Below are 24,178 nucleotides of genomic sequence, written 5' to 3'. Positions count from 1 at the left end.
GATGTCAAAAGAAAGATGATCTCTTTCTCTGTGTAAGTTTCTATGCTAGGAGCTACAAGAACATAGACAATATTTGTGAGTCAAATGAGTTTTCAAAATGACAAAACATAGACATGAGATATCTTTAAAAATTCAGTTTAACAGAGCAGGACATGATGAAACTTTATGGTGACTTATCGGCAACTGAAATACTTCGGGCAGGTGTACCCAGGCCTTGCTCTGAGGAGGGTATCAACATGCTTAGGCCTTAGAGAATGGATGGGATTTACTGAAATAAGAGGGGTTTGGGGGGAGGTTATTGAAGGTGAGTGGACGAAACAAGATTGAAAAAATAGGTCACTATGTCCTCCTGATGATCAAGTGAAGGAGCTTAACTTTCCTGCTGTAAATCACAGAAATCATTTGAAGGTTTTTGATCAGGGCAAAGAAATTTTCAAAGTAGATGGAGGTTATGCTGATAGCCATATCCAAGGTTGACTAAAGGAGGATAAAGAAACATGGGCTGGTATGTCAGTTAGTGGATTATTGGAATAGTCCTGGCCAATACAGTAGAGGTCTAGAAGGGACTGACAGCACTGAAATTGGAATGGAGGCAACAAACAATGAAAATGTTTACAAGAGACATTGAAGAGTAAAATGTGTGTGTGTGCTCAATCCTGTCCATCTCTTTTGAGACCCCATAGACCACAGTCTGCCAGGCTCTTCTGTCCATGGGATTTTTCAGACAAGAATACTGGAGCGGGTTGCTATTTCCTCCTCCATGGGAGGACTGGACTGTGTCTCCTGTGTCTCCTGCATTGGCAGGTGGATTCTTTACCACTGATCACCTGGGGAGCCCAAAGTGTGAAATAGGTAAGGCCTAATCACTGTTACACTTTCACTTTTCACTTTCATGCATTGGAGAAGGAAATGGCAACCCACTCCAGTGTTCTTGCCTGGAGAATCCCAGGGACGGGGGAACCTGGTGGGCTGTTGTCTATGGAGTCCCACGGAGTCAGACACAACTGAAGTAACTTAGCAGCAGCAGCAGCAATCACTGCTAGGGCTTCCAAGTGGCTCAGTGGTAAAGAATCTGCCTCCCAAGCAGGAGACTTAGGTTTGATCCCTGGGTCAGGGAGATCCCCTGTGGAAGGGAATGGGTACCCACCCCACTATTCTCAGCTGAAAAATTCCATAGACAGAGGAGCCTGGCAGACTACAGTCCATGGGGTCACAAAGAAGTCGGACATAACTAAACAACAACAAGGATCACTGCTGAATATGGAGGCTGAGAGATATTAATGAATCAAGGCAGTATACTGGGAGAACAGGAAGACCTTTTTCCCAATTGAGAGTCAGATCTCCCTTCTAGGTGAGCCAAGAGACTTAGTGCTATTTTTCTGTCATAACAGTTATTATTCAGTTTTGCAGTCTCTATTTATCTACCTCTCTCACCAGACAGTGAGCTGCTCAAGGGTAAAAACCATGCTTTAGTTGTGCTACCTCTGACACAGAGGTTTTTGTATGTGTACAAAAATGGAAGAAAGGGAGTGGGGAAGGAAGAATTTGTTTCAGAGGGCGAGATAAGTGATGGACATCTATACATGGAGACGTGGAAGTAACAGTATATCATTCAAAATAATGCATTTGTATTTTACTTAATCATATTAGATTTTTCTCAAAGAACATCTTTATTACCATCCACTCAGACAATACAACCCATGGTATGGCACACTCCAAACATCCATTCTCAAAACCGAGATTCTACCATAAGGCCAACCTCCCAGCAGCCAAGACTTCCTAGTCCCATCAGAGGGAAATATTTATTCTACAAAAGTTCAAAGGTTTCAGCAAGGTTTCTGGAGACCTATTTAAAACCAATCAACAAAGCCTTAAAATGTACTTAACTTTGACCCTCCAATTGGATGTTGTAATATATCCTAAGTAAATAAACATGGCTACATGAAAAAGATGATCATGATAAATTAAAATGATAATATAAAAGAGATGACAGTCAGACAGAAGCTCATAACAGCAAGAGTGTTTTGAAACAACCCTAACAAGCCCCAAATTGAAGACTGGCTAAATGCATCTCCACATTCTGGCTAAACAAATTATGGAATATCTATACAAAAGGATTCTCTGTCACCATGACTGATGATGTAGCAGACTATCAAATGGAAAGATACTTCCTAGTCAGTAAGTGACAAAGCAAACTACAAATTACAAAAGGAATGCATAATATAACCTCTTTTGGGTGATAGCATAATGTTGTTGAAAGGCTCCATACTAAAATATTAACAGTAGTTATCCATGGATTGTGGTATCATAGGTGATACATATTTTTTTTACTTTTATTTCCAATTTCTTTAATAGACAACTATATCTTTTGTAAAACACTATAAAGTCCAAAAGGACACAGACTCTGTCATATTCATTTCTGTATGTCCAAGACACAGCACAAAATATTGCTCAGAAGTGTTCCAATGCTATTTGTTGAAGGAAGAAAAATATATTTAAATACATTTTTGTGTGCTTTGTTTTGTTTCTTTTTGGCCACATGGAGAGGCATATGGAATCCTACTTTCTCAACTACTGATCACACCCACATCCCCTGCATTGTAAGCAGGGACTCTTAACCACTGGATCACCAGGAAATTCCCCTAAATACATGTTTCTATTTAGCTGCTGCTGCTCTTGAGTCACTAAGTCCTGTCTGACTCTTTGTGACCCCATGGACTATAGTCCACCAGGCTCCTCTGTCCATGGCATTTCCCAGGCAAGAATACTGGAATGGGTTGCCATTTCCTACTCCAGGGGATCTTACCCACCCAGGGATCAAACACACATCTCCTGCATTGCTAGGCGGATTCTTTACCACTGAGCTATCGAGGAAGCCCCAGATTATAGTAACCATGAACAGGGGTGAAACATCTGGAACAGCAGGAAGTGGTATTGCTGAATTTCAGTCAGAAACATGCACTAAGCATTCACAGGAATATGTTTGCATTCCATACTCATTTTCCTATTATCTAACTCCATCTATTCTTGCATAAGTACCAGAAAGTAACCCATTCCACATAGCCACATTTGTCCAAATAAATAGTCATTTACTAATTTGTAAAGGAATCCAGAAGGAAAGAAGGGTAAAATAAATAAGTGAATTACAGAGAGGGAAAAAAGCATAAAAAATGACTGTGTAGATTGATGATTAAAACAAAAAGCATGATAACAAAAGGGAGAGAGTAACTAGGGAGGAGTTAATTAACCAGTCACTGGATTGGCAAATTAATACTCACTGGAACTATAAACAGATGGATCTCTTTTCTTACTAAACCTGCAATTTCAACTTATTCAAGATGGCTTCAATATGAAAATACAGGACGTAAGACAGTATAGCACAAATGAACTTTAGGTTCAAATGGAAACAACTTCCCAGCTTGGCTTTTAGCTTATTAGCTGAAACACTGGAGAAGCAAATTTTCTGCAACTTAGCTTTAACATATGTTTAAAAAAATAAGAGAAACAGTGTACAAAGTATTGATATGTAAAGCGTACAGCTGCCAAGAAAGGACTCAAGAGGTGGTATCCATTAACTGTGATCATTTATGTTACCAATAATCCAGTAATCAATGTAAGGGAATATTATTATTCAAAAGAAGCTACTTCCTTAAAAAAAAAAAAGGAATTAACTGGGGTAGGGAAAATAGTCTCCAAGGTGCACTTAAGGTAAGGCACATGCAGGCAGGCACAGATTATACACAGGAAGTATTTCTGATTTGACACTGCTCAAGGTGAAATTTTATTTTTTAAGCAAGCTTTATCAAAACAACTTACTGCTTTCTTTTCAAGCTTTATGAATTAAAAAAGTTTATTCCAAGACTGTTCTTTGGGAGCCCCACTCAAGGAAATCCCACTCTCAGCCTTCCAGGTATAAACCAGGAGCTCCAAGAAATTCCTGAGACAAAAAAGAAGGGCTGAAATTAAAATTAACAATATAAAGGGACATAAAAAAGCCAGCAGGAAGAAGTACAAAGAGAAACTTTCCTGATACTCATGTGACTCCCCTGTTAGAATATTAGAAAAGAGGAGTAAAAGGAATACAGTTAAATAGAAGCAGCTTTAAAAAGAAGGCATATATTAATAATAGAACCACAGGGCAGGTTTCTATGATGATTCCCTAACAGTGTTATATTCAAAAAAGTTTATGAGCTGTTATTCAATCTTTCTGTGTTTGGCAACAAGCAATAATAATCATCTCTGTTTAAGCCATGTATAGAAAAAAATTCTTTAATTTGGAACTTTAGTATACTATACAAGAAATTAAGAAAGAAGAGATTATATAAAATAAATGAAACTGTAGAAATATGCATTCAAATCTTTCACAAATATAGGAATACAGGAATTCCCTGGTGGTCCAGTGGTTAAGACTTGCTGCGTTCATTACCTGGCTGGGTTCCATCCCTGGTTCATGGCTGGGGAACTAAGATACCACAAGCTGCAAGATATGGCCAAAAAAAAAATAATTAGTTTTTTTTTTTTTTTTAATATATAGTATACAGACCTGGTATTACTGAATTGTCAATCAACCTCCCTCCCTTTCCCCTACCTTTACCCACACTGAGGATGAGCGCCATTTCAGAACTCAATGTCAGTCCTGTTTCTTTTATTTTCTTTATCTGTCCTTACTTAAATCATTCCCCTCTTGAATTTCAAATTGGTCCTCACAATTAGATTGTGCAAACCCAAGACCATACACCACCGACAGTTTATTGTCTACAAGGTATGACTTTATTTAACTGTCTTCACTAGCATGACTTTACTATTCTCTTCCTCAACACAGTATTACTATTCCAGGAAGCTTTCCCCAGGGAGATAAAAAAAGGTTACTATTTATTCTCAACATTTTTGAAACCCTCACCTCACACCTTCACCTTGCTGTGTATAACAAACCTAAACCATTATATCAAAATTGTTAACCAATTCTAACCAAGCCCTTGTATTGAAAGACCCATCCTCAACTAGACTCTCAAAATCTCCTAAGTAGCCCAACATTGTCCTCCCCAGGCTTCCCCCATGGCTCAGAGGTGAAGAATCCACCTGCAATGCAGGAGCCACAGGAGATTCAGTTCCATCCCTGGGTCAGAAGATTCCCTGGAAGAGGGCATGGCAACCCACTCCAGTATTCTTGCCTGGAGAATCCCATGGACAGAGGAGACTGGTGGGCTACAGTCCATAGGGTGGGAGATTCAGACAGGGATAAAGCAATTTAGCATGCATGCAGGTCCTCCCCACTCCAAGATGTTATTAAGACTTTGTCAAGATTCAGAGCTTTCTTGCCATGGCAAGCAACAAACTCAGCTTTGCTTTAGCAAAGCTAAATGTTGGTGGTAAAGCAAAGCTAAATGGTGGTGGTATATCTAGGGAGCCAGCATTCACTGTACTTGCTCAGGCCTTTGGGCAGCTAACTCTATTTCAAAACAAGTTTGACGCGCCTGCTACCTGATGATTCAGTCCCTAGCATGACAGCATCCACTCTCTGACTTTTGACAGCTGTCAAAAGAAATCTACAAAGTAACCACATTTTAGTCAAGCTTATAAAAACCCGTCAGAACTTTAGCCTTACTCAAGTGTCAACACCACCTTAAAACGCGTCTCCTCACCACCCTTATTTCTCTCTCTTCCTTAATTTGCCAACAATTTAGCAACCACAGATTGTAAGGTTGAAATGAGGAAGGGGAGAGAATGAAGAGAAGTTGCTTTAAAAATGGAGGAACTACCTCAGAATTTTAATTTTCCCAAAGGGGGTCGGGGGGAATTCCCCAGAAAGCTTTCCAGCCAGGAAACATCTGAACTCCTTATAAATTAGAACTCTTACCTAGTTTCCGCCTAGACACGATTTGTGGGCTTTTTTTCTTTTTTTTTCCGGGGTGGGGGTGGGGGGTGGAGTTGTCAGTATAAGTTACCTGGAAGGTTATCTCCAATTCTAAGCCTGATTCAAAATTGGAGAAAAAACAGTGGAACACACCAAAATTCTGTATTCTTCCCACCCTCTCCACCTCCAAAAGAAAATAAAAAACGAATTCCTGCTCTGCTCTCTATTTCACTCTCCATTTCTGCGTTGACCTAGTTCTTCAAGGAGAAAATTCGGCACCGGGATGTGCCAATACGAGCAAAGAAAGGTACTATTCCGGATTTAAGATAAAGCAGTGCCTGACCCTGCTGACCTCCAATCATTTTATAACTTCTGGGGGACTCAGGCCCCTGGACTGGAGCAAACAAACCGCTGCAGGAGAGATTGACAAAGCGGACCAGGCCCCAGGGCAACATTCCCCACTACAGGGAACCGCCGGGGGCCGGCCGGCCGGCCTGGAGTCTCCGGTTTATCCTCAGTGACTGGGACACAGCTGGCTTTGAAAAAGGACAATAAATATACAGCACCACAGTTTGGTCTCGGGCGCAGCCTCTGGTCGGTGGCGCCTCGCCATTCGTCTTCGCCAGCCAGGCCCTGGCCCCGGTCCCCTAGATAAAACGGATGCCCACAGGCCCCCAGTCACACCTGTTAGGTGTTTCTCCGCGCGATGCCTCCGCCCCAGCCAACGCCTCCTGCCCGGCCAGGGAGCCGGGTGCAGAGCGGGGGACGCGATGGGAGACGCAGGGCCGGGCCTTCCCCAGCGGACTCCGCGGGGCTCCTTGCTCAGGGCTGGGGCGGGGAGGGAGGGGGGCAGCGAAGGCGGGAGAGGTCGGTCTACCCGGGCCGAGAGGGCCATGGGGAGGGCCGGGGGAAGGGGCGTCGCTGCTCGCGTTAAGCTTCCACAGCCTGCAGCAGAGGCGGCGGGGCTGAGCCGCGGAGGAGATGGGGTTTGCACCAGCGTCTGCATTTCTCCTCGCAGCCCCGGCGCCACCGCCCCTCGCCGGGCTTCGGCGCCCGATAGGCCGCGCAGGGTGAGCGCGGGCGCCGGCCGGCGGCACCTCGCCGAGGACTGGAGGCGAGGGCGCCGCGAGGTCGCGGAGGGGGGACTCCGCGAGCAGGGCGGCCCGCGCGTCCCCGGATCGCAGCAACTCCGGCCGCCGCCGGGCCGCGGCCAGGACGGAGCTCCCCGCGCGCCCCCCGGGGGCCAGCAGCGGCCGGAGGGCGGCGCGGGGCTCGGCCCCTCCGCCCAGCAGCTCCGCGCACCCGGCGGCGGTGGCGGCGTGGTTTCGGGCGCCCGGGCAGCCTCCGGACCGATGGCCGGCAGCGACGCGAACGAAGAGGGTCCCGTGCGGAGGGGCGGCGCGGCGAGGCGTCCGGGGGCCCCAGGAGGGCGGGGAAGCGAGGCTGCCGCCAGCTGCCCGGAGCCGCTGTCCACTGCTGAAGCGCCGGCCGAGGGCGCCGTGCTGCCGGCTTGGATGCGCCTCTACTTCTACGGGATGCACGGGGTCACCCTGGACGTGCTCCTGTCCGCGGCGCACCGCTTCGCTCGCCGCCCGGACCTCCGGATGCTGGGCTTCTCCTCGCCCTACCGTTGCCTCCTGCACTCGCTCACCCACTTGGCCCTGGAGAAAGTCTACCTGCAGCAGCGGCGCTGCCCCAGCGCCTTCGTCTTCAATTTCCTCCTCTACCCCTCGGCCCACGTGGGGTTGCAGACCCTGGCGGGCGCGCTGCTCCACCGGGTCGGCGGGCCGGGGGGCGCAGCGGCGCCGGGGGCGCTGGACTTGGCCCTGCAGTACGTGCTGGCGCTCTACCACTGCCAAGTGTTCCTGAAGCGCTTCCTGCACTTGCGGTACCAGCGGCGGCAACAGCTGCGGGGCGCGCCCCCCGCCCCTGCGGGTGCCCGGGCCCCAGTGACAGCCGGTGGTAGGCGGCGGCGACCTCGCGGTCCCAGGGGCGCTGGGGGAGCCCCCAACCAGGGGCTGCCGGATCTGCTCCGCTTCCTTTTCTTCGGAATGCACGGTTTTTTGGATGAGATCTTCTTCACATTCTTCTTTAACCTGCTGGGGCCCGGGGACGGGACAAGCAGCGGCCACACGTCGCTCTGGTCCTTCTTTATGTACGGCAGCTGCAGTTTTGTGGTGGAAAAGCTCTATTTCCACCTCCACTACAGTCGGGGCTGGGGCACCTGGAAGCGAGTACCCTTCTACGTGATCTTCATCTACGCGTGGGAGTTGTCCTGGGGCCTGGGACTCCGCACTTGGGGCGCCTGTTCCTGGGACTATTCTCACTATCCGCTCAATTTCATGGGCCTTATCACGCTGATGTATTTACCTGGTTGGATATTCCTTAGTGTGTACCAGGACCTACTTTCCAATGTGTTGTGGCGGGTGCAATACGTACCATCTAACTAAGACCAAAAAAAGGGGGCACTGGATTCTCATGAATGAAGGCGATTTATTTTTACACAATAAAACGGAGGGCTTTTTTTTTTTTTTTTTAGCCTTTTAATTTTTATACCTTTTACTAAACTTTACCACCAACCTGTTTTATTCGACATTTTAGTTTTTCTATTGGGAACGTATGCATAATACGATAATACTTTGAAATATTGCTGGAAATGTAACTCAGAGTACTTAACTCATCAATATTTTAAAACCCTCACTAGTCCAAACAGCAAACCATCATACCTTAACATCAGAAAGCTGTAGTATTCACTTATTTGCACTTATTTGGCGTAGGTGGGTGATAGTTACTATTTTATTTTATTTTTTTAAGTAAGGAAGTTCTTCAACTCAGACGCCAGTGATTTTTACAAGATTAGGGGAAGTTTTCTGATTTAATGATTTGTTTACTTTCCTTTTGGAAAAGACAATGGCAACCCACTCCAGTACTCTTGTCTGGAGAATCCCATGGACGGAGAGCCTGGTAGGCTGCAGTCCATGGGGTCGCTAAGAGTCGGACACGACTGAGCGACTTCACTAGCAATTTCACTTACTTTCCTTTTAATCCAATGTCATTTTAATTTCCTGCCATGTTTGCCAATGACTGCTGAAATCCAGTGTCTTGTACTTCTGAAACCACAATTAATAGCTTTTAAAGTGCCTCTGTATAGCACACAAATGAAAAGAAGCTGACAAATTTGAAAACACACCCTATGAATCGATTTTTAGATAAGAAATCTTTTTTAGCAACTCAGACAGGTAACACTGTGTTAAGATATTGATCTCCTTCCTGGAAATGATTGCTTTCCAATGTGGATTAGCCTTAAACGCCAAATGTGTTAACGTTAATCAGATCCTGTGTTATCTTTGGCTGTAAATTTTAGTCCTTATGCAATCATGTAAAATTTCTACCTTACATGTGCAAGGGCCATGCAAAATTATACTATCCTTAATAGTGTTCTAACCCTAAGGACTCTTTTCTATTTGAAGTTTCAAGAGTAAAAGCAATCCCATGGATTAAAATGAACTAGAATATTCATCCTAATTGTATTAGCCCGAATTGTTTTCAGAGGATACAGATATGTGTTTTCAGCCTATTTCTGCCATGGCTCACTTGTAAACATTTTTCCGTTTCCTTTGGGTCCCCTACAGAGTTCTTGGTTTAAAGTCCAATGTAGTTACGTGCATTATATATCAATGATAGCTCTTTGGTGACTTGTTCTTAAAGTTTGGAAGCTCCAAGTTAAATAAGATGATGTGAACCATTTGAGAAATCATAGCTAATCAATTAATAATGTACTTTAAATTTGTTTACTGTGTTTTTATTATATTTAGAAAAGACAAATCGACTATTGAGTATAGCTCATCCAAGGATGACTAATACCTTCTTAGTTTTTGTTATAAAGATAATTAAGAAAGCTTGGAGTGTATACAAATTAATATATATTCCTATTCAAGTTGTTAGCTTGCCTATACTGTAAAAGGGCTTCCCATGTGGCACTAGTGGTAAATAACCTACCTGCCAGTGCAGGAGGCAAAAGAGATGTGGGGTCAATTCCTGGGTTGGGAAGATCCCCTGGAGGAGGGCATGGCAACCCACTCCAGTGTTCTTGCCTGGAAAATCCCATGAGCAGAGGAGCCTGGCAGGCTACAGTCCATAGGTCACAAAGAGCTGGACATGATGAACAACTAACACTTTCACTTCACAGCAGAACTGTTGAGAGATCAGCTCAAAGCTGCTTCTCCTCTCCTCTGTCACACTGATTGTTTTAGCCAGTCAAAGCTTGAGTAGAAACTGTTGAAAGTAATTAAATGTTTGCAGAGAATAAAAGTGTCACTTTGTGGAAAAGATTTCTGAAAACCTGGGGAGAAAAATAAAATGTAAATATAGACACTAAAGTTAGTCAGATGCTGGACAAAATATTTGTAATTCAAATCTGTCACATGTGCATGAGTCGAAGTTAAGTGTGGCATGGCTCCACACCATGCATTCCAGTGAAGACATAACCAAATCCACAGCTTCTGGACTACTGGCTAAATGTATGTATTCACCCTGTTGTCATTGACATGCCGCTCCTTCAGCTTGCTTAAACTGCCTAACCAGCATTTTCAGGCCAAACTCATCAAAAAAGCTTGCTATTTTGTTTGTTTTGCTTTTAATGTTAATCCTATTTAAAGAAAAGTTCAAGATTTTTCATTGATTCAATTCATTCAAGAAATAGTTATTGTGAGCCTGCTATTTTTCAGGCACTTGCCTGGACTCTGTGACTATAGCCATGACCCAACATAGACAAAAATCTCTGTCCTGATGGAGCTCACATTAGAATGTGAGTGCATTGATTTATATGCGATTATGCTGATTTGCAAGGCTACTGTTTCAGTATTAGTAATAGGTTATGAGAGGCAGATGTTGTCAGGGTTCTCATCAGGGTTCTCCCTGGAATATCAGTCCATCAGTCTCTAAAACAAAAGCCCATTAACAGTCCCTAGTGCTAGTTCTACAAAGAGCCCTGTTCATTTGTATTCAGGAAGTGATTAGCCTGTCTGTTAACTCAGCACCTTGCCTTAGGGCTTCTCATTCTGTGTTTACTCAACTTCTTAAAAGTAACATTTGCTGCAATTTTGAACCTTTCAAGAAAAAACAAGGAAAGGAAAGAACCATCAGACTGATCAACTTGGTTACTCATTAGTAGTTCAGATATAGAAATGATAAGGCAGTACAATATTAACTATTATAATAATAGTTAATATTTAGGTAGTGCTTACAACCTACCAAGAACTGCACTATTAACATGTGTTTATACTTTTAAATAAATATATGTATATATTTACATATATCTTAAATGAATATATTACATATGTCTCATATATATGTATTTAATTTTAAGTAATACATAATATTTTAGGCTCATATATGATATAAATTTAAGATACAACATATCTGATATGATATATGATATGATATATATACCTTAAGTATACGTGTGTGTGTGTGTGTGTGTACTCAGTCCCTCAATTATGTCTGACTCTTGTGACCCCATGGACTGCAGCCCACCAGGCTCCTCTGTCCATGGGATTTTCCAGGCAAGACTACTGGAGTAGGTGCCATGTCCTACTCCAGGGGATCTTCCCAACCAAGGGATCAAACCCAGGTCACTTGCGTCTCCTACATTGGCACAAACACACACACATACATATTTACTTAAACCTCTAACAACTCTTTCTCATGAGGACAGTGACACTGAAGCCCAAAGAAATAACTTGGTTAAGTAATCAAGCCATACAGCTATTTAGACAGACTCCAAGGACACTGGACTCTAGGCTCTGTTCTTAACAGAAAGGTTGGCATGCCTTAACCTACGGACCACAGTGATTTGGGATCGCCTGTGGATCTCACCTTACAATCTGTATTTTCTCTTCTCTGGCACTATCATAGATGCAACTGTGGCTGTATAAAAGTTAGATACTAGTAGCAAAGATACTCTTTCATGTTGCCTTTTTAGTCTCTGGAAATAAAAGGGTGCTAATACCAAGATGCATAACTGATAGTCAGCCTAGCTCTAATTCCCAGATGACAGATTTTCTAGTCAAGCAGTGCTCTGCAGTAGAGTTCCTCATCTGAAGTCAGATGGTCTTGAATATAAGAATAATATATCAAAATTCAAGATAACTCATATCACAAGCAAGAAGAAATATATATAATTAAGGCTCTCTTCTTTAATATAGCATTCAGAATGAGCTTCACTGTAAGCTATACAACCCCAAAATTAAAATTTTTTGCAGAGATATTTGTTATGTATTCAGTTAATCACCTTAGAGTTGAAGAAAGTTTTTTTGTTTTTTTTTTTTTTGGCCACATGACATTTGGGATGCTAATCCCCCACTAGGGATTGAATGCAGTCCATCTGCCTTGGAAGCATAGAATCTTAACCACTGGGGCTCCAGAAAAGTCCCAAGAAAGTTCTTAAAGAAAAACATGAAAAAAAAAGTAATAACTGTGGTTCTCATTCCATGTTTAACTTAGGCAATGCTGAAATTTCTTACATAAAGTGCTTTAATTTTTAAATCAATTATATCTCAGCTTTCAATCTAAAGAGAAATTTTAAGTTTTTCATGGTATCAATTAATATAGATGTTCCTGTGTTATATCAGGACTCCAGCAATGTTGATAATCCATTTCAGTATTTCACACATTTCACTGTACTTAACTATAAATATTTCATTACAAATATTTGACATTTTATGTTAAACTCAGAATATGATGTGCTTTATTGTTTAAGAATTATGAATTGGTTAATCCTACCCCTTTAAAAGATAATAATTTCTACTGTTTTGAAATAGTCTCTGCTGGCATAATTGACCTGGTTCTATTTTAAAAAGATGGTGAGAAAGAATTTTGGTAGATTACTTTGGTTCTCTCTCCATTTCCAAAGTACATTAAAAAAAATCACTATATTTGGAAAGGAAGTTATACTCATGATATAGACTTGGAATGATAAATAAGTCATTGTATTATAATATTTGACAGCATTTTAGTAAAATTGATCCTTGCTTATATTAAAAGACTTTAAAAAACACTTTACCTTTCAATTTTAAATATAATATCCAATTTACTGTCTCCAATATACTTTCCAACAGTGCTTAATAGAACTAAGATCCTTTACTCAGAGAGAGTTAAATGAAACACCCTTCCCTTTTCTCCATTAAACACATGCCTCAGTTTATGCTGGAAGGAAAGATGGTTCTTTTCTGTTGCCAGTTTTTTGTTTTTTTTTTTTTCTTTCTATTCTTAGATGTGGTACCAGAGGAATATACAAAAATAGCACTTGTCTGTGTGGACCTCTGTTCATTAAAATTGACCTCTTTCTAATTTTTAACATGGAGACATGAAGCTATCATACAGGCAATGACTTCCAGTTGCTAAAAACCCACGTTGTAAATTAAACTGTGATGTGTATAAATTTTCCTTTAGATATTTTTTCTTAATATAAGGAGATTGTAAATATGGAGATTTTTTTTCTTTACTCTTTGAATTCTCTTTGCATAAATGGTCAAACAAATGACCAGAGTGTTCCTAAGGAGAGAGACAGACACAGACAGGCTGATCCTTGACGTACAGAGAAGTTTAATGTTCTTCTTAACCTCTTAAAAATTCTATTATAATCCAAAAGTCACATGGATCAACTTTCCCATTTAGAAGAAAATATATCTTTACCACAATTAAGAATTAAGGATCTAAAGAAGCCATGAAGATTAATAACATCCAACCTTCTATCCAAGGCTGGAATTCCTTACATCTCTGACAGATGGTTTCTTAGCTCAGGTTGGACTATTGACAGTATTAACTGTGTTTTTCATGCAAAGACTAAATGGAAAGCTACAAAGCTGTGTTAATACCCACCCCAGTCTATTTGACTTCTCAAAGTTTCCAGGAACTAACAAATACTGGTCAGCCAGATTGTGTATTGCAGTGAAACACTTTTTGAGATGGTCTTCTCTATTTAAAAGGAAAAAAAATCAATGTTTAATTCTTTTACCATAATACTCACTGTCTACTTATTGTATATTTTCAAATGAGGCTTTATTCACTAACTCTAGGCAACAGGACCTTGAGAGATTTGAGTAAATTAAAATTACTTCAGAAGAATAAACAAACAAACATTGGCTGCAAGCAAAAGAGTGAAAAATTAAATACTAGGAATCCTCCTTATGTCATTGGAATTTCAACTGGTTCAACCCAGGAAAAGCCTTTGGTTGCTGCCCAGGTCTACCTGAGAATATAAGCTGGGAGAGTTTCCTGGTAGCTTCCCTGAAGCTACCAGCTTCATCAAGAAATGCATTGAGCAGATGCAGGTGTGACGGAAGCAATTAGCTAACCAGAAAGGATGAGAGATACCATGGATCAATTCTCCCATTCAAAAAAAAAATCACACTTATGATATTAAGCAGAGAACCAGCTTCACTTTTGATGGGTTTCCTACAAATATTTATATTACATGCAAGGTATTTTATTAACATTTATACTTCATGCATGATAAAAATAAAATTAATCTCAAAGGATCTCAGTTTTGAAACTTTAAATATTTGAAAATAATCTTGAGAGAAACATGCAGAAAGTTTGTCATATCATTTTGATTACCCACTAACTTTTAGGAACAAAAGCTAAACTGAATATGCTCTTGTTCATTTCTGAAGAGGATCTATTTTTAATCTTAACTTTTTATTAGAAACAATGAGCAGACAGGAAGAAAAAATAAATAAAAGAGTTCCCTGGAGTACATCAGAACCAGTATTCAGATTTCAAGTATTTATAAACAAGAGTTTAACAAAATTTATCATTCTACTTACTTGTAATGATATTTTCAGCAGGCAAAACAGAAACAAAAGAATAATAAAGGCAGAAATAAAATATACATAGAAAGGGATAGTATTCAATAGTCTTAGAGAGTCCTTACATTATTTTTCTTTGGTGTAAATGATTCACATTAATAAATATTATTCTAGGTCTTTATACCATGTAAGACTTGAATTATGAAGAAAATTTTATGTTTATAAAGTACTGCATATGCTAAGTTTGGTTGGGTACCAAAATTTACACTTTATTGTTGCTATTGTTCAGTCACTAAGTCCTCTATGACTCTTTGGGACCCCAAGGACTGCAGCATGCCAGGCTTCCCTGTCTTTCACTATCTCCTGGAGTTTGCCCAAACTCATGTCCATTGAGTCAGTGATGCCATCCAACAATCTCATCCTCTGTCGCCCCCTTCTCCTACCCTCAATCTTTCCCAGCATTAGAGTCTCTTTCAATGAGTCAGTTCTTTGCATCAGGTGGCCAAAGTAGTGGAGCTTCAGTTTTAGCATCAGTTCTTCCAATGAATATTCAGGGTTGATTTCCTTTAGGATTGACTGGTTTGATCTCCTTGCAGTACAAGGGACTCTCAGGAGTCTTCTCCAGCACTACAGTTTGAAAGCATCAATTCTTTGGTGCTCAGCCTTCTTTGGGCTTCCTAGTAGCTCAGCTGGTAAAGAATCCACCTGCAGTGCAGGAGACCCCAGTTTGATTTCTGGGTTGGGAAGATCCCCTGGAGAAGGCTATTCAGTCCAGTATTCATGGGCTCTGATGGCTCAGATGGTAATGCAGTGCGGGAGGCCTGGGTTCAATCCCTCGGGTTGGGAAGGTCCCCTGGAGGAAGGCATGGCAACCCACTCCAGTATTCTTGCCTGGAGAATCCGCATGGACAGAGGAGCCTGGTGGGCTGCAGTCCTTGGGATCACAAAGAGTCATACACGACTGAACAACTAAGTACACAACCTTCTTTATGATCCAACTCACACACCATAAATAACTACTGGAAAAACCATATCTTTGACTATATGGACTTTGTTGGCAAAGTGATGTATCTGCTTTTTAATACACTGTCTAGGCTTGTCATAGCTTTTCTTCCAAGGAACAAGCATCTTTTAATTTCATGGCTGCAGTCACCATCTGCAGTGATTTTGGAGCCCAAGAAAATAAAATTTGTCACTGTTTCCACTTTTTTTCCATCTACTTGCTATGAAGTGATGGGAAAGGATGCCATGATCTTAGCTTTTGAATATTGTTTTAAGCTAGCCTTTTCACTATCTTCTTTCATACTTTATTGTTATTGATACTTATTTGATGAAATATCTGAGTTTGTCTTTTCTGAAATGATATTATTGGATATACTATAAAAATTTTAATAAAGTGTCATTGATGTGTGTACCCAATGCACAGGTAAACAGTCTAAAGCTTATTTAAATGTAAAATTGTGGACCTTTAGAGCTTGAGAAGATAACTAAACGCCACCTAATTCAACTCCCAGCCAAAAGAATTAGTTCTTCTAGATTATCTTTTACAGGAATCTGTCCATCCTCTTCTTGATCACTTCTGATGACAGAGCTCTTTGTACTTATTCAGATCTCTCAGGCCAACTCATTTCTTTGTTCTATATATTGATAGTTAGAAAATTCTTACCAGAAGGACCCCCCATCTGTAACTTTTATTTTTCCAACTATTTTATCCATAGACAAAACAAAGTTTTCCAAGTGTGTCTTAATTATCTTACTCCAGGCTAGATATTCAAGATCCTTTAGCAATATATAATAAAATATACAGTAGTAAAATTATTACCTAATTTGATCTAAACACTTAATTTCTGCAAATGTAGAACAAAAGTAAGCATTATTAGCTTTTTTAGCAGCTCAGTCACATCGTTGTTTCTGTTAAATTTTCATTTATATACATCCTCTAGGTTTCTATATAGACTGCCGTTAACCCAGTGGTCCTCTTCATGCTCCTGTTCCTTCTGATATAAGTAATTGGCCTGGATCGGTGCTTGTCCCATATTCATTACCGGGTCTGAAAATGAATTAGAGAGAAATGAAGGTAAGTAGAGTGAAGAACAGAAAAGTTGCCATTGAATTCATTCTTCATTTCTTTTGTACCTCTTCTTCCAGTTTTGACTTTTGGGAGCAGGCATATGTCATTCTCTGTGTTTTCTCAACACTTAGCAATGAACTTAGCACAGAGCAGGTGCTCAAAATTTTTTTTTGGTGAATATATATGAATTCTCATGCCAGACATAATTCAATAGTGGAAACAGGAATTAGGAATGCTGCCAGGTGGCAACATGTGACTTCAATGGGACGTTTATTTATGGAACATAAATTAGATCCACCAAGTACCTAGAAAAAATGTAGAAATTGCTTAATCTTCTCATAGTCTTCCTTCTTTCCTGAGCAACTTCTTTTGCAAGACACAGAATTCAAGTAGTTCTCTTAAAGAATTTAGCCACATTATAATTTTTTTTTAAACTGTAAGCTATTTAGAGAACTTAACTATCCTTTAAAACATTATTTCTGAAATATGAATTTTTCTAAAAACTGACATATACATAAACTGATTGGTGGTGCTTATTTTATCACATGACACTTCAAAAAAGAAGGAGCTACCCAGTTTGCACCTTATTGATGTCTTGATTTTCTTCACTGTTTTTGCTGATGACCTTCTGGATTGGGGCAACTTTAGAACAGAAATGAAAATAAAATTCAAACTTACATGCTTGCTCAGTTGCTTCAGTCATGTCTGACTCTTTGTGACTCTATGGACAATAGCCGGCCAGGCTTCTCTGGCCATGGGATTCTCCAGGCAAGAATACTGGAGTGGGTTGCCATTTCCTTCTCCAGGGAAAATTCAAATTTAGTTAACTAAGTCATAAAATTGCTTCTAGTGGCAGGTGGTAAAGATTTATGATTTATTATCTATGAATCTGGTTCACTTCTTTCTATATTTCCAACCTCAAATATTAATATTACTGGCAGATTGTAGTCAGGGTTCTCCTAAGAAACAAAACTGCTGTGCTACTGCTGCTAAGTCGCTTCAGTCGTGTCTGACTCTGTGCGACCCCATAGACGGTGGCCCACCAGGCTCCCCCGTCCCTGGGATTCTGCAGGCAAGAACACTGGAGTGGGCTGCCATTTCCTTCTCCAATGCATGAAGGGGGAAAGTGAAAGGGAAGTTGCTCAGTCGTGTCCGACTCTTTGTGACCCCAGGGTCTGCAGCCTACCAGGCTCCTCCGTCCATGGGATTTTCCAGGCAAGAGTACTGGAGTGGGGTGCCATTGCCTTCTCCAAGAAACAAAAGTACTAGGATGTAAATAGATAAACAGATAGACTTATTATAAGAATTTGGCTCACACATTATAGAAGCTGGTAAGTCCTAAGATCTACAGGGTGAGTCTGCAGACTGGAGATCCAGAGAGCCGCTGATGTAGTTACAATCCAAAGGCCAGTGGGTTCAAGATCCAGGAAGAGCTGATGTCTCAGTTCAATCTGAAGACAGGTAAAAACAAATGTCCCGCTTGAGTGGGAGGAATTTCCTGTTATTCAGTCTTTTTGTTCTGTTCGGGTCTTCAACTGATTAGATGAGGCTCACCCACATTAGGAAGGACAATGTACTTTATCTATTGACTTAAAGATTAAACTCATCCAAAAAACCCTCACCAAAGCACTCAGAATAATGATAGACCAAATATCTGGGCATCCAATTGTCCAATCAAATTGATACATAAAATTAACCATCACATAGATCAAAGCATTTGAACCAAAGGAGTTAAAATAAGCATAAGGAAAATGTGACGAGTCCATTCATTCATCTAGTCAACAGCTATTTAAATGTGTACTGTGTTAAAAAGTAAGAAGACATAGGCAATTATTTTTTCATAGAGTGGAAAATGCGAATTTTAAAACAAAAGTGTACTACAGAAAGATGCTGTAGGTGGAAATAATGGTGCTGCCACCTAGGTGAGAGAGCATGTTGGGAAGATTCTAGTTGGAGGGCCCAACATGCTCAAAGACCTGGCAAAAGTATCAGAGCACTGATTAACTCAAAGCCTGTTGTATCTGGTTGAGCAGAGTGGTGGGGGGAAGAGTGAGACCTGAGCTAGAGGGGTAGGCAAGAGGCAGGTCTTGAAGCTTTATGGAAACACTAGAGTTTGGAGGACCATTTCCTAAGGATATTAACAAGTTAATTAAGGGTTTTAAGCAGGCAAAGGACTTGTGGTTTGCATTTTGCAACTTGCATTTTTAAAAAGAAAACAGATCAGAGAGGACAAGATTACATGTAGAGAAAGACCGGTTATGAGGCTGTTATACAAAAGATGAAAAAGATGATAGAAAGAGACCAGCATTTTGACAGAGGAGATGGACTAAAATATAGATTCAGAGATAATCAAGAGTCAGAACAGACGATGAATAGTGATAAGATGGTTGTGCGAATCAAGAGAGAGAAGCAGAGGCAACCAGCCAGCTAAAATTGTAGACTCAGAGCCCTGAGGACCTCTGAAAGTAAGTAAAAAGTGGAAGCCTGCAAAAGATATGGAAATAAATGATCAGATAGGCAAGAGATCCTGAGAATGCAATAGTGTCAACAATAGAAGAGAGGAAGACGAGAATGTGTTCAGTGACATCTGTAAAATTAATCAACAAAACCACAATTAAATAGAGATGGGAGCTTCCACACCGTGCAAGGAGAACAGAGCTCACTGAGAAAAAGAAAGACTCCTCTCTTCAAAAGGACTCAGCCAGTGAGAATCTGTGGATTCTTTATTCACTCTGGCTCTCCCAACTGTCTTTTCCCGTCCGTGAAAGTTTCTTCTTCCTTTGCCATGTGGGGACTTGCACATGGATGGCTGTGGTGGCAGACCCTGCATTGTGATTCTCTGCTGAACCCGAGAAAAAAATCTATCTTTTCTGGAGAAATATCTGGCAGTTTGTTTTAGGTCAACACATCAAGTTCAGCCTAAAATTAAATTTAAGGACAGAGTTAATGACCAGTGTATTTCAAGATATACAAGAAAGAGGAATAAAAGCACAGAAGGAAGGATGCTAGATTATGCTATTTGTTTTCTAAATATGACATGTGTTTGTTCATTTAATTCTCACAACAACCTGGTGATGTAAATACTATTATTATCTTGGTTTTTACATAGCCTATTACTGTCACATGGGAGAGTTAATCATTTTGCCCAAGGCTTGCAAGTGAAAGAACCAAAATTTGGACTCAGACACTCTAGATCCCAAGCTGCATTCTCTATGTAGGTGTCTACACAGGCAGGTGGAGGAAAAGGGCAGAGAGGGAAAAACTCCTAAGACTGGCATTGCACTGGATTTGCATGCTGCCCAATATATGCAGTCCAATAAAGAACCCAGAGAAAGTCTGAAGTCCATTCTACTCAAAAAGTATTTAAATCTATATGTCATGACTAACTCTGATTCTTGATTCATTCATTCATTTAGTAAAAATTTATCGAGCACGTACTAGACAATAGGGCTTCCCGGGTGGATCAGTGGTAAAGAATCTGCCTGCCCAGGCAGGAGATGCAGGCTCGATCCCTAGGTTGGGAAGATTCCCTGGAGAAGGGCATGGCAACCCACTCCAATATTCTTGCCTGGGAAATCCCATGGACAGAGGAGCCTGGTGGGCTACAGTCCACCGGGTCAAGGAAGAATCAGACCTGACTTAGTGACTGCTGCTAAGTCGTTTCAGTCGTGTCCGACTCTGTGCGACCCTGGAGACAGCAGCCCACCAGGCTCTGCCGTCCCTGGGATTCTCCAGGCAAGAACACTGGAGTGAGTTGCCATTTCCCTCTCCAATGTATGAAAGTGAAAAGTGAAAGTGAAATTACTCAATTGTGTCCAACTCTTCGAGACCCCATGGACTATAGCCTACCAGGTTCCTCCGTCCATGGGATTTTCCAGGCAAGAGTACTGGAGTGGGTTGCCATTGCCTTCTCTGACTTAGTGACTAAATAATAGCAACTAGATAATAGGCAGTGAGAATGCTGTGGGATTAAATGTCAGCAAGTCTGACATAGACCTTGCCATTGATATCCTACCTTATTGCATCAGTCAGCTCAGGCTGCCATAACAAAATACCATAGATTAGCTGACTGAAGCAACATAAACTTACTTTGTCAGTTCTGCTGCTGCTGCCGCTAAGTCGCTTCAGTCATGTCCGACTCTGTGCGACCCCAGGGACTGCAGCCTACCAGGCTTCTCCATCCATGGGATTCTCCAGGCAAGAACACTGGAGTGAGTTGCCAGTTCAGGAGGCTAGAAATCTGAGGCCAAGCTTTGGTAGGATTCTTTTTTAATGAGAGCTGTCTTCCTGGCTTGCAGATGGCTGCCTTCTCACTGTCTTTGCATGGTGGACAGAGAGCAAGCTCTCCGCCTCTCTTCTTATACACTAATCCTATTGGATTAGTGACCTCATTTAACCTTAACTACCTGTATACAGGTTGTATCTCCTAATAGAGTCACATTGGAGGTTGAGGCTTCAAAATGTGAATCTCATGGGGAACATAATTCAGTCCATAGCACTTACTCTTTTTTAATTCCCACAATGATCCTATGTGATTATTCTAGTTACTACTGATTATTATCATTATCTACAGTTTATAGATGAAGTCTATAAACTGGTGCTAGAGAAGATCTTTGGGAGTCCCTTGAACTGCAAGGAGATCAAACCAGTCAATCCTAAAGGAAATCAACTCTGAATATTCATTGGAAGGACCGATGCTGAAGCCAAAGCTCCAGAACTTGAAGGCCACCTGATGCGAACAGCTGACTCATTGGAAATAAGACCCTGAGGTTGGGAAAAATTGAAGGCAAAAGGAGAAAAGGGTGGCAGAGGATGAGATGGTTGGATAGCATCACCAATTCAGTGGACATGAGCTTCGGCAAACTCTGGGAGATAGTGAGGGACAGGAAGGCCTGGTGTGCTGCAGTCCATAGGATTGCAAAGAGTCATACATGACTTAATAACTGAGCAACAACAAAAAACATAGATGAAGTCATTGAAACTTACCTGTCCACACAGCTAGTAAGAGACAGGAACAAGACTCCATTTCAGTATTTTTGTTTTTTAATTTTGCTACACCAGCATGTGGTATTTCAGTTCACTGACCAGGGATCAAACCTGGGCCCCCTTCTTTGGGAGCACAGAGTCTTAACCAACTGTACCCCCAGAGAAGTCCCTCAGTGTTCTTTTTAGGCAACATTATCTATCTCTCAGAAAGTTCAGGGCTGTATCGTTCCACAGGGAAGAAGAACAACTGAGAAAAAAAAAAAGGGAGCTGCCTCTTAGTTTTCTCCTTCTAATGTTATGTAATAGAGTCATCCTCATTGCTTTTTTTTTTTTAATTCTCTCTAGGGACAAGTTCTATTTTGTCCAGTCCTAATTTTAACCTTTCTTACTAGTTATGCACAGATTTTTAAGTGAGCCCCTCCCCATTTTTATTTTTTTCTTTAAAGTCTGTGTATTTGTTACTCAGAAAATTAGCTCTCTGGAAACCTCTGAACACAGACACTGTGTCTCCAGGCCTTTCTGAGAGGCTGAGACAGAGGCCCTAGAGTGCAACTATACTCGGAGTCAATTCATTTAATTTCAAAGAAACTATTTTTAGATTGGCATTTAAAATACTTGACTTGGGTATTCAAGAGTACAAAATCAATTTTCAATGTATTGAAACTATTATTAGGTAACTACATCTCCATTAAGTTTATAGGGTATTTATTTCCATTTCACAGACATGAATTCCTAAGGCAATCTATAAATAACTCCAGATATACTTATCTGTGTGATGCTTTGCTTTGGTGGCATAAAACAGAAAATATAGATAGCAAGGTATTGAGTTTTCTTTGCCAAATGAAATAGTGTGTTTTTTCAAAAATCCAGAAAATGGCATATTACTTTGGAAAGCTGCATGCAAATCAAGTAGTTTGGACAGTATCAAAAGGAAATGGTGATCTCCTAAGCAACTGCTGTTTGCAGTTTAAGGGTTCAGTATGTTCCTTCTTCAGCTAAAGCACAGCATAGCGAAGGGACGCATCATCCACGGGTCTCCCCTGGTGTTAGAAATGATCAGCCTTCCAAAAGCACTAAAAATAGCCTGAGTGAAAAACCTCTTGTCAAAACAGCTAGATGAACTTTTCGAGGCTTAATAAACTCCAGATTTCTAAATGTTACCACACAAATTATATCCTTGGGGTAATATAATTATTTCAATGGTAAGAAATTCTGTTAGGGATCAGCTCAATGCCTCCAAACAGTTTAACAAGGTTGATTAAAAAAAAACTTCTCAAAATGGACAAGGTCTGTGATTGAAAGCTGGCTCTTCAAAAATGGCCTGTCTACAAAATTACTTTTTTTTTCCCCCTAGTACCAAACTTTCTTGAATAGGTCCATTCACCAAAATAGTTAAATATTGAAAATAGTTGAATCTTGAATGAGTCCATTCACCAAACTAGTTAAATGTTGATAAATAGTTGAATAATCAACTTACTCTGAACCAATGCTGTCCAACAGAATGTTCCACAGTGAGAAATGTTTAATATCTGTTCTGAACAGGGGCTTCCCTGGTAGTTCAGACAGTAAAGAATCCACCTGCAATGCAAGAGACCTGGGTTTGATCCCTTGGTTCGGAAGATCCCCTGGAGAATGGCATGGCCACTCACTCCAGTATTCCTACCTGGAGAATCCCCATGGACAGGGAAGCCCCAGGCTACACTCCATGGGGACGAAAAGAGTCGGACACAACTGGGGAACTAAGCACACATACACTGTCCAACATGCCAGCCACTGATCGCATGTAACTGAGTGAGTGAGTGAAAGTCGCTCAGTCGTGTCCGACTCTTTGCGACCCCATGGACTATACAGTCCATGGAATTCTCCAGGCCAGAATACTGGAGTGGTTAGCCTTTCCCTTCTCCAGGGCATCTTCCCAACCCAGGGATCAAACCCAGGTCTCCCACATTGCAGGCGGAGTCTTTACCAACTGAGCTATCAGGCCGGGGCTAATATAACTAATGAATAACCTGCTGCTGCTAAGTTGCTTCAGTTGTGTCCGACTCTGTGCGATCCCATAGACAGCAGCCCACCAGGCTCCAAATGCTGCTAATGGACCTGAAGAGCTAAATTTCAAATCATATATAATTTTAACTAACTTAGATGTAATAAACACATGTGGCTATTGGCTACTATATTGAGTTACACAGCTCTATGCCATATTTTAAATGCCGTGTCTTATCATACTATCATAAAAAAGGACCATAAACTAGGAATATGTCATATAAGTTTCAGAAACACAGTTCTTCAACTTTCATAACTTTTCTATAACCTGTTTTGTGGAAGAGCTTGGTAACTCAAGCTATGCATTTAAAAAAAGCATTGAAATGGTTTCAGATTGAGACACATTTGCATGTCTGGCCTTCAGTTATACTAGGGGAGGCTCTGCTGAACACCACTGCATTTCTGATTCTTCTT

General features: G+C 41.1%; 2 protein-coding genes across 2 annotated transcripts; one reads left to right on the top strand and one right to left on the bottom strand.

Annotated features, from left to right (window-relative positions):
• Positions 1-3,828: 3,828 nt before the first annotated feature.
• Positions 3,829-6,860, bottom strand: LOC129658363 (translation initiation factor IF-2-like). The gene is made up of 4 exons (XM_055589384.1): positions 6,784-6,860; positions 6,539-6,727; positions 4,427-4,477; positions 3,829-3,937 (listed from the first exon to the last, which is right to left on the bottom strand). Exons 1-4 carry the CDS (start codon positions 6,858-6,860, stop codon positions 3,841-3,843), a joined length of 414 nt encoding a protein of 137 aa, XP_055445359.1. The 3' UTR covers positions 3,829-3,840.
• Positions 6,861-7,206: 346 nt separating this feature from the next.
• TMEM229A (transmembrane protein 229A) lies at positions 7,207-9,507 on the top strand. Its single transcript, XM_055589516.1, has one exon. It carries the CDS (start codon positions 7,207-7,209, stop codon positions 8,302-8,304), a length of 1,098 nt encoding a protein of 365 aa, XP_055445491.1. The 3' UTR covers positions 8,305-9,507.
• Positions 9,508-24,178: the final 14,671 nt, after the last annotated feature.

Source organism: Bubalus kerabau, chromosome 8 (genome assembly GCF_029407905.1).
Source record: "Bubalus kerabau isolate K-KA32 ecotype Philippines breed swamp buffalo chromosome 8, PCC_UOA_SB_1v2, whole genome shotgun sequence".
Taxonomy (NCBI): Eukaryota; Metazoa; Chordata; class Mammalia; order Artiodactyla; family Bovidae; genus Bubalus; species Bubalus kerabau.
This window is presented reverse-complemented; position numbering and strand designations above follow the sequence as displayed.

Coding starts and splice junctions, on each gene's coding strand:
- LOC129658363 (XM_055589384.1), bottom strand. CDS start 6,860: ATGCAGACGCTGGTGCAAACCCCATCTCCTCCGCGGCTCAGCCCCGCC. Junction 4,478..6,538: donor CGCGGAGAAACACCTAACAG/GTGTGACTGGGG, acceptor CATATCTTGCAG/CTTGTGGTATCTTAGTTCCC. Junction 3,938..4,426: donor CAGGGATGGAACCCAGCCAG/GTAATGAACGCA, acceptor TTTTTGTCTCAG/GAATTTCTTGGAGCTCCTGG.
- TMEM229A (XM_055589516.1), top strand. CDS start 7,207: ATGGCCGGCAGCGACGCGAACGAAGAGGGTCCCGTGCGGAGGGGCGGC.